This window comes from Carex rostrata, chromosome 32, assembly GCF_964058835.1.
Source record: "Carex rostrata chromosome 32, lpCarRost1.2, whole genome shotgun sequence".
In the NCBI taxonomy this organism is placed as follows: Eukaryota; Viridiplantae; Streptophyta; class Magnoliopsida; order Poales; family Cyperaceae; genus Carex; species Carex rostrata.
In genome coordinates this window covers 3,071,644-3,088,048 of record NC_135949.1, presented here as the reverse complement: position 1 = coordinate 3,088,048, position 16,405 = coordinate 3,071,644, and the positions used below count along the sequence as shown (strand labels likewise).

The 16,405-nt window shown below is 31.7% G+C and overlaps 2 protein-coding genes across 3 annotated transcripts; both read right to left on the bottom strand.

Annotated features, from left to right (window-relative positions):
* Positions 1 to 8,701: 8,701 nt before the first annotated feature.
* On the bottom strand, positions 8,702 to 11,228 carry LOC144547799 (acyl-coenzyme A thioesterase 2, chloroplastic-like). The gene is made up of 4 exons (XM_078296490.1): positions 11,108 to 11,228; positions 9,267 to 9,751; positions 8,938 to 9,066; positions 8,702 to 8,846 (listed from the first exon to the last, which is right to left on the bottom strand). The coding sequence occupies exons 1-4, from the start codon at positions 11,226 to 11,228 to the stop codon at positions 8,712 to 8,714; spliced, it is 870 nt and encodes a 289-aa protein (XP_078152616.1). The 3' UTR covers positions 8,702 to 8,711.
* A 666-nt stretch (positions 11,229 to 11,894) lies between these two features.
* LOC144548093 (uncharacterized) lies at positions 11,895 to 14,628 on the bottom strand. 2 transcript variants are annotated; one of them, XM_078296779.1, is made up of 2 exons: positions 14,497 to 14,628; positions 11,895 to 14,162 (listed from the first exon to the last, which is right to left on the bottom strand). In XM_078296779.1, exon 2 carries the CDS (start codon positions 14,050 to 14,052, stop codon positions 12,052 to 12,054), a length of 2,001 nt encoding a protein of 666 aa, XP_078152905.1. In that variant the 5' UTR covers positions 14,053 to 14,162; positions 14,497 to 14,628; the 3' UTR covers positions 11,895 to 12,051. The 2 variants fall into 2 exon arrangements, with proteins under 2 accessions (XP_078152905.1, XP_078152906.1); XM_078296780.1 differs by having other exon boundaries at positions 14,377 to 14,543.
* Positions 14,629 to 16,405: the final 1,777 nt, after the last annotated feature.

Genomic DNA, 16,405 nt, shown 5'->3' with positions numbered 1-16,405 from the left:
GCGAGCTTTTAATGAGCGAGTTATGAGCGGCTCACGAGTTATGAGCGATTTACTCACCCCTAACTGCAAGTATGCATTCCCTATATTCTACCTACTTGTAATCCATAAATTTTATATTTTAAATAAGTGCATACGTACCAGTGTCGGAACAAATTGGTACTTGCTGAAATGGGTTATGAAGTTGAAGGAACCAAAATTGATATTCCTCTTTTCCGTCTTTATATTTAGTGTTTGGTAAATGCCCCCGGGGATCCAACCCGGACCGGTCCGCCCGTGTCCGTGCCCGGACCGGACCGTGCCCGTGCCCGGACCGGACCGTGCCCGTGCCCGGACCGGACCGTGCCCGTGCCCGTGCCCGGACCGGACCGTGCCCGTGCCATGGGTATGCATGGGTACACGGGCACACGGGTATTAAACGGGCCGGACCCGATTTTTTGGAAAAATACCCGTGAGAACCCGGACCCCCGTACCCGTAACCCGTACCCGTGACGCCCGTGCGCCCGTGCCCGTGACCGTGAGCCCGTGGCAGAATTTTTTTTTTTTTTTTTAACTTTTGGTCTAAAATTCAAAATTTTAAACTCAAATTCTCCCCCCCCCCCCCATTCCGCCCCACATCCCCACTTTCTACCCGGACCCCTACCCATTTTTTTTTCAGTTTTTTTTTTTTTTTAATTCAAATTTTAATCCCTCCAAACAAAATTCTATAAATATACACCCATTCCTTACAAATTTTCACATCTCTCTCAATATTTTCATCTCTCATTCTCTCAATTTCAATATTTTTATTATTCTCCAATTTTAATTTTATTGTCAAAAAAATAGTTGTTAATTTAACAAATACGCAAAAGCAAACGAAAATGGAATTACGAAGGTATTCTCGAAGATTTTCTCGCAAAATTAAAAAGGTAACATTAATTTTTGTTAGATTACATTTTGTTAGATTAAATTTTGCTAGATTAAATTTTGTTAGATTGAAATATTGAATGTTAGATTTATTTTTGTAGAGTAATTTAAAAATTAAATTTGATGTTAGATTTATTTTTGTAGAAAAAATTTAGAATTTAAATTGAATGTTAGATTTAGTTTATGTTAGATTTATTCAATGTTAAGTAATTAGATTTGTTATATTTATTGAATGTTAGATTTATTAAATTTGTTAAGTAATTAGATTTATAAGATTTATTTTATGTTAGATTTGTTAGATTTATTTAGTTTATATTAGATTTGTTAGATGTGAAGTAATTTGATTTGTTTTGAATAGATTAGATTTTATTTTTGAAATTCGGATTTATTTTTAATAGGTTAATGAAAGATGTTAGATTTATTTTTTTGAATATGTGAAGTAATTTGATTTGTTTTGAATAGATTAGATTTTATTTTTGAAATTCGGATTTATTTTTAATAGGTTAATGAAAGATGTTAGATTTATTTTTTTGAATATGTGAAGTAATTTGATTTGTTTTGAATAGGTTAGATTTTATTTTTGAAATTCGGATTTATTTTTAATAGGTTAATCAAAGATGTTAGATTTATTTTTTTGAATATGTGAAGTAATTTGATTTGTTTTGAATAGTTTAGATTTTATTTTTGAAATTCGGATTTATTTTTAATAGGTTAATCAAAGATGTTAGATTTATTTTTTTGAATATGTGAAGTAATTTGATTTGTTTTGAATAGTTTAGATTTTATTTTTGAAATTCGGATTTATTTTTAATAGGTTAATCAAAGATGTTAGATTTATTTTTTTGAATATGTGAAGTAATTTGATTTGTTTTGAATAGATTAGATTTTATTTTTGAAATTCGGATTTATTTTTAATAGGTTAATGAAAGATGTTAGATTTATTTTTTTGAATATGTGAAGTAATTTGATTTGTTTTGAATAGGTTAGATTTTATTTTTGAAATTCGGATTTATTTTTAATAGGTTAATCAAAGATGTTAGATTTATTTTTTTGAATATGTGAAGTAATTTGATTTGTTTTGAATAGTTTAGATTTTATTTTTGAAATTCGGATTTATTTTTAATAGGTTAATCAAAGATGTTAGATTTATTTTTTTGAATATGTGAAGTAATTTGATTTGTTTTGAATAGTTTAGATTTTATTTTTGAAATTCGGATTTATTTTTAATAGGTTAATCAAAGATGTTAGATTTATTTTTTTGAATATGTGAAGTAATTTGATTTGTTTTGAATAGTTTAGATTTTATTTTTGAAATTCGGATTTATTTTTAATAGGTTAATGAAAGATGTTAGATTTATTTTTTTGAATATGTGAAGTAATTTGATTTGTTTTGAATAGTTTAGATTTTATTTTTGAAATTCGGATTTATTTTTAATAGGTTAATCAAAGATGTTAGATTTATTTTTTTGAATATGTGAAGTAATTTGATTTGTTTTGAATAGGTTAGATTTTATTTTTGAAATTCGGATTTATTTTTAATAGGTTAATGAAAGATGTTAGATTTATTTTTTTGAATATGTGAAGTAATTTGATTTGTTTTGAATAGGTTAGATTTTATTTTTGAAATTTGGATTTATTTTTAATAGGTTAATGAAAGATGTTAGATTTATTTTTTTGAATATGTGAAGTAATTTGATTTGTTTTGAATAGATTAGATTTTATTTTTGAAATTCGGATTTATTTTTAATAGGTTAATGAAAGATGTTAGATTTATTTTTTTGAATATGTGAACTAATTTGATTTGTTTTGAATATGTTAGATTTTATTTTTGAAATTCGGATTTATTTTTAATAGGTTAATGAAAGATGTTAGATCAAGCTTCTAAATAGCGTTTATAGCGGTGTAGCGGGGAGACAAAAAAAAAGATTTAGCGAATAGCGGAGCTATAGCGAAAGCTATTATAAATAGCGTTTTTTTATTTCAAAAATTATATTTTATATTTCTACTAATAGTAAAAAGAGTGATGCTTCTATGGACATTAGGGCCTATTTGTAAAATGAATATATTTTTATTTTCAAAGTTCAAACAGCCGATCCGAACCGTTCATCTTGTTCTCCATATTAATATATCTTTGGAGACCAAATTTTACATTTTTCTGAATTTATTTACTATTTATTAAGATGGGTATAAAAAATATCAAATTCAGACTATTGAATTTTGTACCCATCTTAATAAATAGTAAAAAAAATCAGAAAAATGTAAAATTTGGTCTCCAAGCACATATTAATATGGAGAACAAGATGAACGGTTCGGATCGACTGTTTCAACTTTAAAAATAAAAATATGTTCATTTTACAAATAGGTCCTTATGTCCATAGAAGGCTATGCCTAGTAAAAATGTCTCATCAAGAAAAAAAATATCAAATTAATTAAGAAGTTCTAATATTATTCATATTAAACCAATACAAAGTTCAAATTGTCATTCAAAATATCCCTAATTCAAAAACTATCGATATATTTTATATTCAAAATATACCACTACCATATATTAATGCATGATACAAAATTTAATTGATATAGCGGTATAGCCCGCACATGTTCCATTGTATTGATATAGCTTAATAAAGTAAAAAAAACCAATCTAGATATTAAGGCCCATTAAAATTGCAAAATCATGTTTTCAGAAAAAAAAAAATTGCAAAATCATAACCCATGTAGCATAGCGGACTGCTATTGCCGCTACACGCTATAGCGGACCGCTATTACCGCTATAGCGGTCGTAGCTTGATTAGCGCAGTTTTAGCCCGTAGCTTAGCTTTCTGGGTCCAAAACCGCTATAGCTAGCTATTTAGAAGCTTGTGTTAGATTTTTTTTTTTGAATATGTGAAGTAATTTGATTTGTTTTGAATAGGTTAGATTTTATTTTTGAAATTCGGATTTATTTTTAATAGGTTAATGAAAGATGTTAGATTTATTTTTTTGAATATGTGAAGTGGTGGATTGTTAGCAGATTTTCAGTCGAAGAGCCAACCGCACACATCCACAAACGAGATAAAAGAGGAGGGTAACTTTTATTTTTTAATCTATTGTTTTAAAATAAGAGCTTAATTATTTTAAAATAATTGATTTAAGAAATTTTTTATTTATATTTTATTATAACAAAAATTATTGAGTTCAAATATACAACCATGTCAAATGAGTTTAAATTGGTATGAATTTGAATTTATAATTTATTGGTTTTCAAAAAAAAAAATAGAACAAAAAAAAAACAGAACAAAAAAACAGAACAAAAAAACGAAAAAAAACATAACAAAAAAAAACAGAACCGAAAAACCGAACAGAAAAACCGAAAAAAACCAGAAACAAAAAATAGAAACAAAAAACAGAAAAAAAAACAGAACCAAAAAAACAGAACCAAAAAAACAGAACAAAAAAACCGAAAAAAAACCAGAAGGAAAAAAACAGAACAGAAAAACAGAAACAAAAAACAGAAAAAAAAAAAAAAAAAAACCCGGTCCAAACCCGGACCGGACCGGACCGGACCGCCCGGCCCCCGGTACCCGGACCGTCCTACCCCCGAACCCGTGACGGGCACGGGTATTAAACGGGCAGGGCAGGATTTTTGAAAAAAAAAACCCGTGACGCCCGGCCCGTTGTACCCGTGTGCCCGTGACCGTGGCTACCCGTGCCCGTGCCCGGGTTTTGCCCGGACCGCCCGGCCCGACCCGTTTACCAATCACTATTTATATTACTGGCTGCTAGCGGTGTTCAAACGGTTTGGTTTGTTCGGTTTTCAACTGAACCGAAAATTTTTGGCTTAAATGGTTCATTTTTTGGTTTAAATGGATCGGTACGGTTCGGTTTAAATTTTGAATTATTTTGGTTTAAATAGATCGGTTCGGTTTAGATTTTTAAAACCTAATTATATTGATTCAACATTCAAGTATGATTTATATTTTGTTTGGTTTAATCATTGCTTTCTTTCTTTCATTTTAGTTTAAATATTTTAAAACATTTACATATTTTGTATGGAATTGAACAACTTGTGTATGAACATGTGTAATTTTTGTTAATAATGGCACAAGTAGGTTTACTTTGGTTTGAATCGAACAAACTGAAATTTATTTCGATTTGTTCAGTTCGGTTCTTAATCGGTTTATAAGTTTAATCGGTTCGATTAGATTCTATTTTTGAAAACCGAAAAAAAAAATTAATTTGATTATTTTAATTCAATTTCAACCAAACTGACTGTTTGAACACCCCTAGTGACTGCTACTCTTGAACTCAAGTAGATATGTCTACTAACCATTAATGCATTGCTTTTTATATTATTCATGAATTATAGGGTTTTTTAAATTGTCTCAAATACAATTTGCATTACAATATGTACATGATATCAATCAAATGGCTAAGATTTTTCTTCTTTTTTAATCGAAAATATTACAACAATAATTATTTAGTGTTAGCTGTAACTGATAATAATATAATGATAAATCATAAAAAAAAAAGTTGTAGTATTTAAATATAAAAAGTGTCACAAAAAATTAACGGACTAATTCCTGACATATCTATTTTTTAATAGAACCAATTTTAATTATTTTAATAGAATAAGCACCAATGAGTTAATTTTTATAAAAAATAGTTTCATCAATCCTTAAAAAGAGGAATAAGTAGAAATGATCAACACAGATTCTTTTGAACAAAATTTAAATTACTCTCCACCAATTCCTAGGATCAATGGAGCTATTTTTTATAAAAGCCAAATCAATGGTACTTGTTATATTAAAATAATTAAAATTGATTATATTTAAAAAAAAAATTAACGGTAATTCCTGATACCCATACGGTAGGACCCACACATTATCTCTTACTATCATGAAAGTTTTTAGTTTTCTCCAATTTTTCTCGTTTTATCATACTTTCTAGCAATGGAAATCTTCAATTTTTAATCGAAAGGCTTGTAAATCACCATACCATGCAATTTTAAAATTACATATTTTTTAACTAATGATCAAACAATTTTGAAATTAAATCCACTTTATTTAGCAGCTTATTAATTTGATAATCACTCTATTTAAATGATATAGAACTTATTCACAATTTTGGTTTATTCCAATTTTAATGAATTTTAATATGTTATCATCAAGGTTCTTAAAATAACTCCGCATGTTTAGTTTCTACACAGCCTGTTCCAAGCTAGAAAAAAGGAGGAGATTTCGTGATAGGCTTGGCAAGCCAACAGTAAAAAAACAACTTCTTTATAGAAATGAAACCCTCACGAATTGAGCTTTGAAGAAGAAGAATCATCAAATTTTTTAAATAGTTGAACTGAAACAAACTCATTTCTCATTCTTTTCAAAATTTTCAATTGCATTCCAAAAGAAAAGGCCAAATGACATAAATAAGCTAAAAACAATGATATATATATATGAGGTTGACTTGGGTGAGCCATGGCTCACCAAGCGTTTGTACCCCATGCCGTATTTTCATTTTGAAAGTCCAAACGACCGATCTGAACTGTTAAATATGTTCTCCATATTGAAATGTGCTTGGAGACCAAATTTTATATTTTTTGGAATTTTTTTACTATTTATTAAGCATTTTTTAAAATTGTTGTTTTGCTGTGAACAGTAAAAAATAGTAAAATTTTCTGGACCATCGGATCAGCTATTTTCAAAAATGCTTAATAAATAATAAAAATTTTTCCAAAAAATGTAAAATTTGGTCTCCAAGCATATTTCAATATGGAGAACAAGATAAATGGTTCGGATCGGTTGTTTGAATTTTTAAAATTACTAAAATGAGCCATGGCTCACCAACGCGCTATGAGTCATGGCTCATTTAATGTGCATTCGAATGTATATGGGCTGAAATACATACGGTCCAAATTTGACTTTTCAAAATCCAAACGGTCAATCTGAACCGTTCATCTTGTTCTCTATATTAATATGTGCTTGGAGACCAAATTTTATATTTTTCTGAATTTTTTACCATTTATTAAATATTTTACAAAATTGTTGATCCAACGGTGGCTTAACAAAACAGTAAAATCAGCAGCCATCGTTGGATCAACAATTTTGTAAAATACTTCATAAATAGTAAAAAATTCAGAAAAATGTAAAATTTGGTCTCCAAGCACATATTAATATGGAGAACAAGATGAACGGTTCAGATCAACCATTTGAATTTTGAAAAGTCGAATTTGGACCGTATGTATTTCAGCCCATATACATTCAAATGCACATTATGTAAGAAGTGTTCTACAGGCCAAATAATATGGGCTAAATTAATATATTAAGTCTTAATTGGGCTAGGCCCAAATTCTTGATCTGATCTGATCTGATCTCAGATCAGATCACGTTTTCTGTAGAGATGCAACCAGATGGTGCGAATGAATGGATGCATAAGTATTATAAATATACATGTAGCAGTTCGGTTTTGGTTGTTCCAGAAATTCTATTCCACAGATATCAGAAAACTGAAGAGAGAAAGAAAGAGAAAAAGACGGGGCTTTCAGATCGATACTAGCATATCGACTGATTGTTGATTTTGGATCTGTTCGTGTGGATACTAATAGAGGCGTGACTGCTGGGCTGTTACATGAAGTTGACACGGAACGAAAGGAGAAGAAGGAAAGGAGAAGAAGGCTACCGCTAGACTAAACTTGAAGTTTCCGCTGCGCGTCTAGTGGTAAACTCTGTTTTAATCCTAGAATTAGTTTTATACTTGGATTCTGGTTTTCGGGTAGTGAACAAATCTTGAACTGTTTCGAATTGTTGCACTATAACCTACCCGAAATCCCAACACATTAGTCACTCTCTCTCTCTCTATATATATATATATATAGAGAGAGAGAGAGAGAGAGAGAGAGAGGGAGAGATGAGTTATGGTGAGTTGCGAAGTAAAACGCGTTTCTACTTCACGCCGTATTTTCATTTTGAAAGTCCAAACGACCGATCCGAACCGTTAGATGTGATCTCCATATTGAAATGTGCTTGGAGACCAAATTTTATAATTTTTTGGAATTTTTGTACTATTTATTAAGCAATTTTGGAAACTGTTGTTTTGCTGTGAACAATAAAAACAGTAAAAATTTCTAGACCACCGGAGCAGCGATTTCCAAAATTGCTTAATAAATAGTAAAAAAAATTCCAAAAAATGTAAAATTTGGTCTCCAAGCACATTTCAATATGGAGATCATGTTGAGCAGTTCGGATCGGTCGTTTGGATTTTCAAATCGCAAAATATGAGTGTGAAGTAAAATAGTCGCTTTACTTTGTAACTCACCGTAGCCCATCTCTCTCTCTCTCTCTCTCTCTCTCTATATATATATATATATATGAGGAGGGTTAAAATGCACCCTCTTTTTGTGCTCCTAACGTGCACCCTCCCCTCATATCTTCATTTTCAAAGTTCAAATAGTTGATTCGAACATTCCAACGTGTTCTTCATATTAAAATGTGCTTGGAAACCAAATTTTACATTTTTTGAATTTTTTTTACTAGTTTTTCAGAATTTTTTAAAATCATCACTTTGGTGAATTTTTTATTATTGTTTAGTTTAATCAAAAATTCTTGAAAAATAGTAAAAATTTTCTAAAAAATGTAAAATTTGGTCTCTAAGCACATTTTAATATGAAGAACACGTTGGAAGGATCGAATCAACTATTTGAACTTTGAAAATGAAGATACGAGGGGAGGGTGCACGTTAGGAGCATAAAAAGGAGGGTGCATTTTAACCCTCCTCTATATATATATATATATATATATATATATATATATATATATATATATTCTTATGATATATTCTCAGCATCCATACGGTGAAGGATCCACCGTGCCTCCTCTTCTGTCGCTGGAGCTACATTTCAGATCTTCGACCCATTTTTCAAGGCCTCTTGGTCGACAGTCGACACCGAATGTAAAATAAAATGTGTTCGATACCTGCATGACATCATTAATGACATGCAAAATTTCTTCAAAGTAATTGCTAAATATGAATCCAATTGCATCTTTCTGGTAAATATATATATACCTCACTGGTACGTAACTTGGGTCTGATAACATGAGCCTCGACTTCAACATTGATCAACGGTTGATCAGGGTACTCCAATTGCGTGTATAAAACACATGATTTGAAGCGAAGAAAATCTCCCACATCAACCTCCACAAATCAAATTCAAATAATTTATAAATTTATAAACGTTGGAAGTATCAAGCACCGATATGTGTACTGTTATTTGCTTGTACCACAAAATGAACAAGCATTAAAAGATGTATATTTATTTTTTAATAAATCCGAAAGGATGAATGAGGAATGGAATGCAATGACTGTCCAGTAAAAAAAAAAAAAATCAAACTCACTGGCTTCAAAAAATCGAAATGATCGACTTCAACAAAACACGGAGCATGACCAACAAAAGCATAGGTAGTAGAGAATGCCAATTCAAAGGCTCGGTGCATTAGAAATCCCCCGAAAATGCGGCCGTGCAAGTTCCTCTGCTGTGGCTGACAAACAATGGAGTTCTCCAGTCTAGTGTCTCGTAACAAAATGCTATCTCGATCTGCTAATGCGGGTAGATCGCAGAACACTCTTCCCTTGGCCAGTAGATTTCTCAACCTCTTGGTCTCCTCTCCTTCAAAGGAGAGCGTCAGGCCGTTTTGTAGAGATTTTGTTTTTGCATCTTTGTTTTCCTTTCTTAGCTTGTCACGCATCTCTCCTTCTCTGAAGAGTTGTTTTTCCCCATCCGTTTCGGGCATGAGTTGGTTTATCGGAGCTGATTTTCCCGTTTCAGAGTCACGTGCCACAAATGTGAAGTTCGTAGATAGAGCAACCGGATTTGATAACCCTAAGTTATGTATAATTATATAAAATTACAACCATCAGCCAAATATATATTTTTTAATTTAGTACAAATATTTCTTCATTATAAGGGCATGTACAGATTTATTAGAGAATATTTCAAACCATGTAGTAAATTATGTTCTATTTCATGAACGAATAATTTTATGAATTATGAAATTTAGAGTATGTTTTGTATAAACTCAAGAGACTGAAAAGTAACAGTTTTCTTGCAATTAATCATGACCCATTAGACCAAAATGCCAATTGATCAGGATTTGACATGAAAAGTAAACATTTGATATTTATTTTCTACAGAACAAAACCATCCTTCTTTCTGCTTAACAACTCAGAGAAGTTGGTCGAGAAATATTTGAAGAATATTGTTAATAAACTTCTCAGAAGGGCCCATAAAGAAAAAGATATAGTACAAGACACTTCACTTCAAGATTATAATTCCTTTATTGTGACTTTTCTCAGTTAAAAAAGACAGATAATTTTAAAGCTTGTAATAATTTCTCTAGAGTCAGTTTTGATAAGAAATTGATATTGAAGTCTTTGGAAAATCTCAGCAAATGAATACCTCTACCTAAATGGGCCTTTTGTAGAAAATGAGTACCAAATACTACATCTATTATTTTTGTGCAAACATTTGCATCTTTCTTTCACCCATTGTAACTGTTATGTATGCCTCTCATCTCATCATATATTTTCATCAGGCTTGATTTAGCAGGATGTTAGAAATAGTATGCTATGTTTGGCATGCTATATTAAGGAGGACGAATTAGTATTTTAGTATAGGGTATTTTAGGATATGTCATTTATAGTATCTCCTTTTAGAGATTTATGTTGCTATAAATTATGTCATTTGTACTCTATGTAAAAATAAAGATCAAGGAATACAATTAAGCTTCTACATAATATTATTTATCTTATTTCTTGTCTCTCCTTTGTCGAAACCCTAACAGTAACATTCAATATTAAGTGAGCATATGGTAATGTGCATATTACGAATCGGATTCATATATCTATTTTCAAAGTTCAAACAGTCGATTTGAACCGTTAAACATTATCTTCATATTAAAATGTACATGAATATCAAAATTTACAATTTTTACAATTTTTTTAAATAGGTAGACAATCACTAATTTTGAAAGATCCAGAATTATTAAATCAAGTGATTTTCTACCTATTTAAAAAAAATACTAAAAAAAATCTAAAAAATCTAAAATTTGATTTGCAAGTACATTATTATATGGAGATTATGTTGAGTAGTTCAGATCGATTATTTTGACTTTGAAAGCAATAGAGTTGTGCTTATTCCCATATATGCGGTTATCAGTAGCTCTTGTATAGTTAGCACCGGGAGGGAGTTGTGTAACTTCAATTTGAATGTCAATGGAAGAACGACCGACATAGGTGACAGCACCAGATATTTTGAGATCAGTATCAGTATAAAGTGGCTTCTTTAATGAGTTTTTCATGTTATCCGTGTCAGAACAGTGCTGCAAATTGCATGTTTCAGAATCAATTATGATAGTTTAAAGTTTCACTTAGTAATGTAAACATTGAGCCATTAATCCCCACTACAAAATTAAAAAAAAGGAGAGAGAAGGGGAGGTAGCACAATTAGATAGGAAAAAGTTCTAGAGTTATTGTACCCAAAGGTCGAGAATTCAATTTCCCTCACGACTTCGTAACTTCTATAAAGGTTTTCAAAAAAAAAAAAAAAATTCAAAAAGGATATATAATTTTGCATTAGTTAGACTATTTCTTTACTAAAAGCTCCTAATATGACTGAAATTGCAAATATTATACCTTAAAGCTACTTACTGGTATAGGTACCAATTGCCAAGAAACGAATTTTATAGACCAGAGTGAAAATGACAAGGCCTTGATATTTAACAGTATTTCCAATTAATAGCAGAAACTAAGCTTTTAACTTCACATTTGCAACTAAATTAAATAAAAGGGCACATACGACTAGTTACGGCGTGTTGTCATCTGCAATCTAAAACAACTTAATATGTTGCAGCAAATCACACAATATACAAACCATTTTTTTTAATACACAAATCAAATTCTCATGATATATGCTTTACGACATAAATTAATTTCGAGTACAGAAATATTTTTCAAGCACAAATTAATTCTTATGATATAGTATTTATGATATAAATCAACTTCCATGTCCAAAACTCTTTTCCATCAACAATTAAATTACATGCGGAAATTAATTAGCGCAAACAAAATATTATATAACAATTTTCCAAAATATCAATAATAGGTAAAACGTAAACCCCGTGTCTATTCAATTTCACCACCCTCTTTGCACAGCCCCTCAATAAGAGTGCAATAGATCACTGCATCAGGATCAACCCCTTTGGAAATCATTTCATAAAATAACTCCTTTGCTTTTGTAATTTCACCTTTCTTGCACAGTCCATCTACAAGAGTGCTGTAGGTCACAACATCAGGCTCATGCCCTTTAGAAATCATGACATCTACAAAATTCAATGCCCGCTTAGTTTCACCTTTCTTGCAAAGGCCGTCTATAAGAGTGTTGTAGGTCACAACATTAGGTTCACAGCCTTTACAAATCATGACATCTACAAAATTCAATGCCCGCTTAGTTTCACCTTTCTTGCAAAGGCCGTCTATAAGAGTGTTGTAGGTCACGACATTAGGTTCAGAGCCTTTACAAATCATGACATCTAGAATATTCAATGCCTGTTCAGTTTCACCTTTCTCACAAAGCCCATCAATAAGAGTGCTGTAGGTCATGACATTAGGCTCATGCCCTTTAGAAATCATGACATCTGCAAAATCTAATGCCTTATCAGTTTCACCTTTCTTGCAAAGCCCATTTATAAGAGTGTTGTAGGTCACGACATTAGGCTCATGCCCTTTGGAAATCATGACATCTACAAAATCTAATGCCTTGTCAGTTTCACCACTCTTGCATAGCCCCGTTATAAGAGTGTTATAGGTGATGACATCCGGGTCACACCCTTTGGAAATCATGACACCTAGAAAATTGAAGGCCCGTTCAGTTTGACCTTTCTTGCAAAGCCCATCTATAAGTGTGTTGTGGGTCACGACATTAGGCTCATGCCCTTTAGAAATCATGACATCTACAAAATCTAATGCCTTATCAGTTTCACCTTTCTTGCAAAGCCCATCTATAAGAGTGTTGTAGGTCACGACATTAGGCTCATGCCCTTTAGAAATCATGACATCTACAAAATCTAATGCCTTATCAGTTTCACCTTTCTTGCAAAGCCCATCTATAAGAGTGTTGTAGGTCACGACATTAGGCTCATGCCCTTTGGAAATCATGACATCTACAATATCTATGGCCTTCTGAATTTCACCTTTCTTGCACAGCTCATCTATCAGAGTGCTATAGGTGACGACATTAGGCTCAAGCCCTTTGGAAATCATGACATCTACAAAATCTAATGCCTTATCAGTTTCACCTTTCTTGCAAAGCCCATCTATAAGAGTGTTGTAGGTCACGACATTAGGCTCATGCCCTTTGGAAATCATGACATCTAAAAAATCCATTGCCTTCTGAATTTCACCTTTCTTGCAGAGCCCATTTATAAGAATGCTATAGGTGATGACATCAGGGTCATACCCTTTGGAAATCATGACATCTACAATATCCATTGCCTTGTCAATTTCACCTTCCTTGCACAGCCCATTTATAAGAATGTTATACGAGACTATATCAGGTATACATCCTAGCTTAGCCATTTTATAGAGCACTATAGTAGCAGCCTCACCAGTTCTTTTCTCCGAACACAGGCCTTTGAGTATAGGGCTGAAGATCATGGCATTATTAGCATGGTGACCCTCTTTTAGAAACCGTCCCAGAAAACCAAACATTAGGTTGACCTGATTCATTCTAGCACAACAGTCCATCAAGATCGCATAGGTATATTCATTAGGACCAATTCCTTCAGCTTGGGTCAAGCGGGTGAAGAGGGAAAAAACGGTGGGGTAAGAGTTGTTAGAGGTTTTGGCGTAGTCCTTGAGGTATTGATTGATTTGATAGAGGTTCTTGGCAGCCAACAGCTTGTCAAACTGGTGAACCACCTCTTGGTCAGAAATGGCATTTGCTTTATCCTTCCAATGCAGTTGGCGCCATGAATTTGGTTTGTTGGCTTGAGATTCAGATTGGGAGAATGCATGGCAGACAAGGGAGAGGCCTCGGCGGAAAGCAAATGGGGATGGAGGTTGGGATTGGGAAGCTGAAGGTGAAAGAGAAAAGAAGGGGGCTAGAGATATGGTTGATGACACCATCTGATATGATTGTTATTTAGTCTGATTTGGTTTGGTTACAGATTTACAATCTCTTAATTGATCTCTGCCTCTTATATAACAAGGTTGAGTTTCTCTTCCAGGTTCAACTACTGCGTTGAAGAACAACAACACATGATTAAGACAGATTGTGAGCAATAAGGCAATTTGGTCGGTTATAAAAATAAAATTCGATCATTTTGTTTTGCTCGTTAATAGGAAATTCAATAATTTAAATCAGCATGTGGCCAGGTGCAATGTTGAAGGAGAACCCTTTCAATGAAATCAGAACATTACTATAGAAGGGAAGAAAAGTATATCAAGGACCTTATTACACCTCACACTAAGCTGTGGCCTGGCCATATTAAATCTCAAATTTTAAGAACATTTGCAAGGTTTATCGATTTTCTCCCCTATCTCAGACTTAAACTTGGAAAGATAACTAACCTTGAGACAATGGCAGGGAGAGAGAGAGAGAAGTCAGTCCTCAATCGCAAAAGAAACTTGGAGAGAGAACGATAGAAAGAGGGGGTTTTTCTCGAGAGACCTCAATCGCAAGAGAGGGATAAGGTTTTTAGCTGGCGACAAAGAGAAAGGGAGGAAACTGAGATTTAACATCCCTCAGGTTACATGACTGAGTACCATTGAATCGGACGGTTCAAGATTAGAATTTTAACTTGGCACGAATCTGAAAGCATAAATAATACTGTCCGCTCCATCATCCGGATCAGGCACCGGCTAATATTAAATCTGGACCGTCCGTTTCAATTTTGTTGAGTCAGGTACCTGGAGTATACGTATTCGGAAACTGGGGCGCTTTAGAAAATTCACATAACATAATTGGTAAGAAACAATTATGAATTTTTCTTACGAAATGGTCCTTTTGTTTATTACATCAGGATTATTACAGTTTCATCAGAAACATCAAAACAATGCACAAGTATGCATTCCCTATATTCTACATAATTGTAATTATAGTCATAATATTAATAAATTATTCGCGAATTAAATCCGAATAATTTATTTTTTGGTGATGCCGAATTGAATTTCGAATTATTCGGTTGACCGAATTTTGATTGAATTAAACCCGAATAATTCACGAATTTTATGATTTTTTCTCAAATTTTACGAATTATTCGTGAATTTTTCCCGAATTATTCCCATAATATTTTTTTTGGGGTTTTTTTATATCTCTTGCAGGACTGAGATCTCTGATCCGAATAATTCTGAATCATTCTCAAATTATACCCGAATTATTTTAGAATCATGAATTTTTGACCTCATCAAACTGAACTCGAATAATTCATTTGTTACTATGCTTGTACTTCATAAATTTTATACTTAAAAAGGTGCATATGTACAAACTGTATCAGTTTCAGAACAAATTGGTACTTGCTGAAATGGGTTATGAAGTTGAAGGAACCAAAATTGATATTCTCTTTTTCGTCTACTAACCATTAATACATTGCTATTTATCTTATTCATAAATTATATGTTTTTTTAAATTGTCTCATATACAATTTGCATTACAATATGTACATGATATCAATCAAATGGCTAACATTTTTCTTCCTTTTTAATCGAAAATAGTACAACTTATTTTTTTTTATCATTTATCATTTTATTATTATAAGTTACAATTTGTAACTGATAATAATAAAATGGTAAATGATAAAAAAATGACTTGTAGTATTTAAATATAAAAAGTGTCACGGAAAATTAACGGACTAATTCCTAATTTTTTTTAAATAGAACCAATTTTAATTATTTTAATAGAACAAGCACCAATGAGTTGATGTTTGTAAAAAAAAAAAAAAAAAACAACTCTGTCGATCCTAGGGATTGATTGGTGGAGGAAGAAATAAGTAGAAATGATCAACACAGATTCCTTTGAACAATAAAAGCCAAATAAACGGTGCTTGTTTTATTAAAATAATTAAAATTAATTCAATTTTAAAAAAAATCCTAATTCCTGATACCCATACGGTAGGACCCACACATTGTTTCCTACTATCATGACAGATTTGAATTTTCTCCAATTTTTCTAGTTTTATCATACTTTCGAAATCTTCAATTTTTAATCGAAAGGCTTGTAAATCACCATATCATGCAATTTTAAAATTACATATAATATCATCAAATAATTTTGAAATTGAATCCACTTAAATTAGCAGCTTATTAATGTGATAATTACTCTATTTAAATGACATAGAACTTATTCACAATTTTGGTATATTCCAATTTCAATGAATTTTAATATGTTATCATCAAGTTCTTAAATAGTTGAACTGAAACAAACTCATTTCTCATTATTTTCAAAATTTTCAATTATATATGAACTCCAAAAGAAAAGCCA

Coding starts and splice junctions, on each gene's coding strand:
- LOC144548093 (XM_078296779.1), bottom strand. CDS start 14,052: ATGGTGTCATCAACCATATCTCTAGCCCCCTTCTTTTCTCTTTCACCT.
- LOC144547799 (XM_078296490.1), bottom strand. CDS start 11,228: ATGAAAAACTCATTAAAGAAGCCACTTTATACTGATACTGATCTCAAA. Junction 9,752..11,107: donor AGTTACACAACTCCCTCCCG/GTGCTAACTATA, acceptor TACATAACTTAG/GGTTATCAAATCCGGTTGCT. Junction 8,847..8,937: donor CCAAGTTACGTACCAGTGAG/GTATATATATAT, acceptor GATGTCATGCAG/GTATCGAACACATTTTATTT.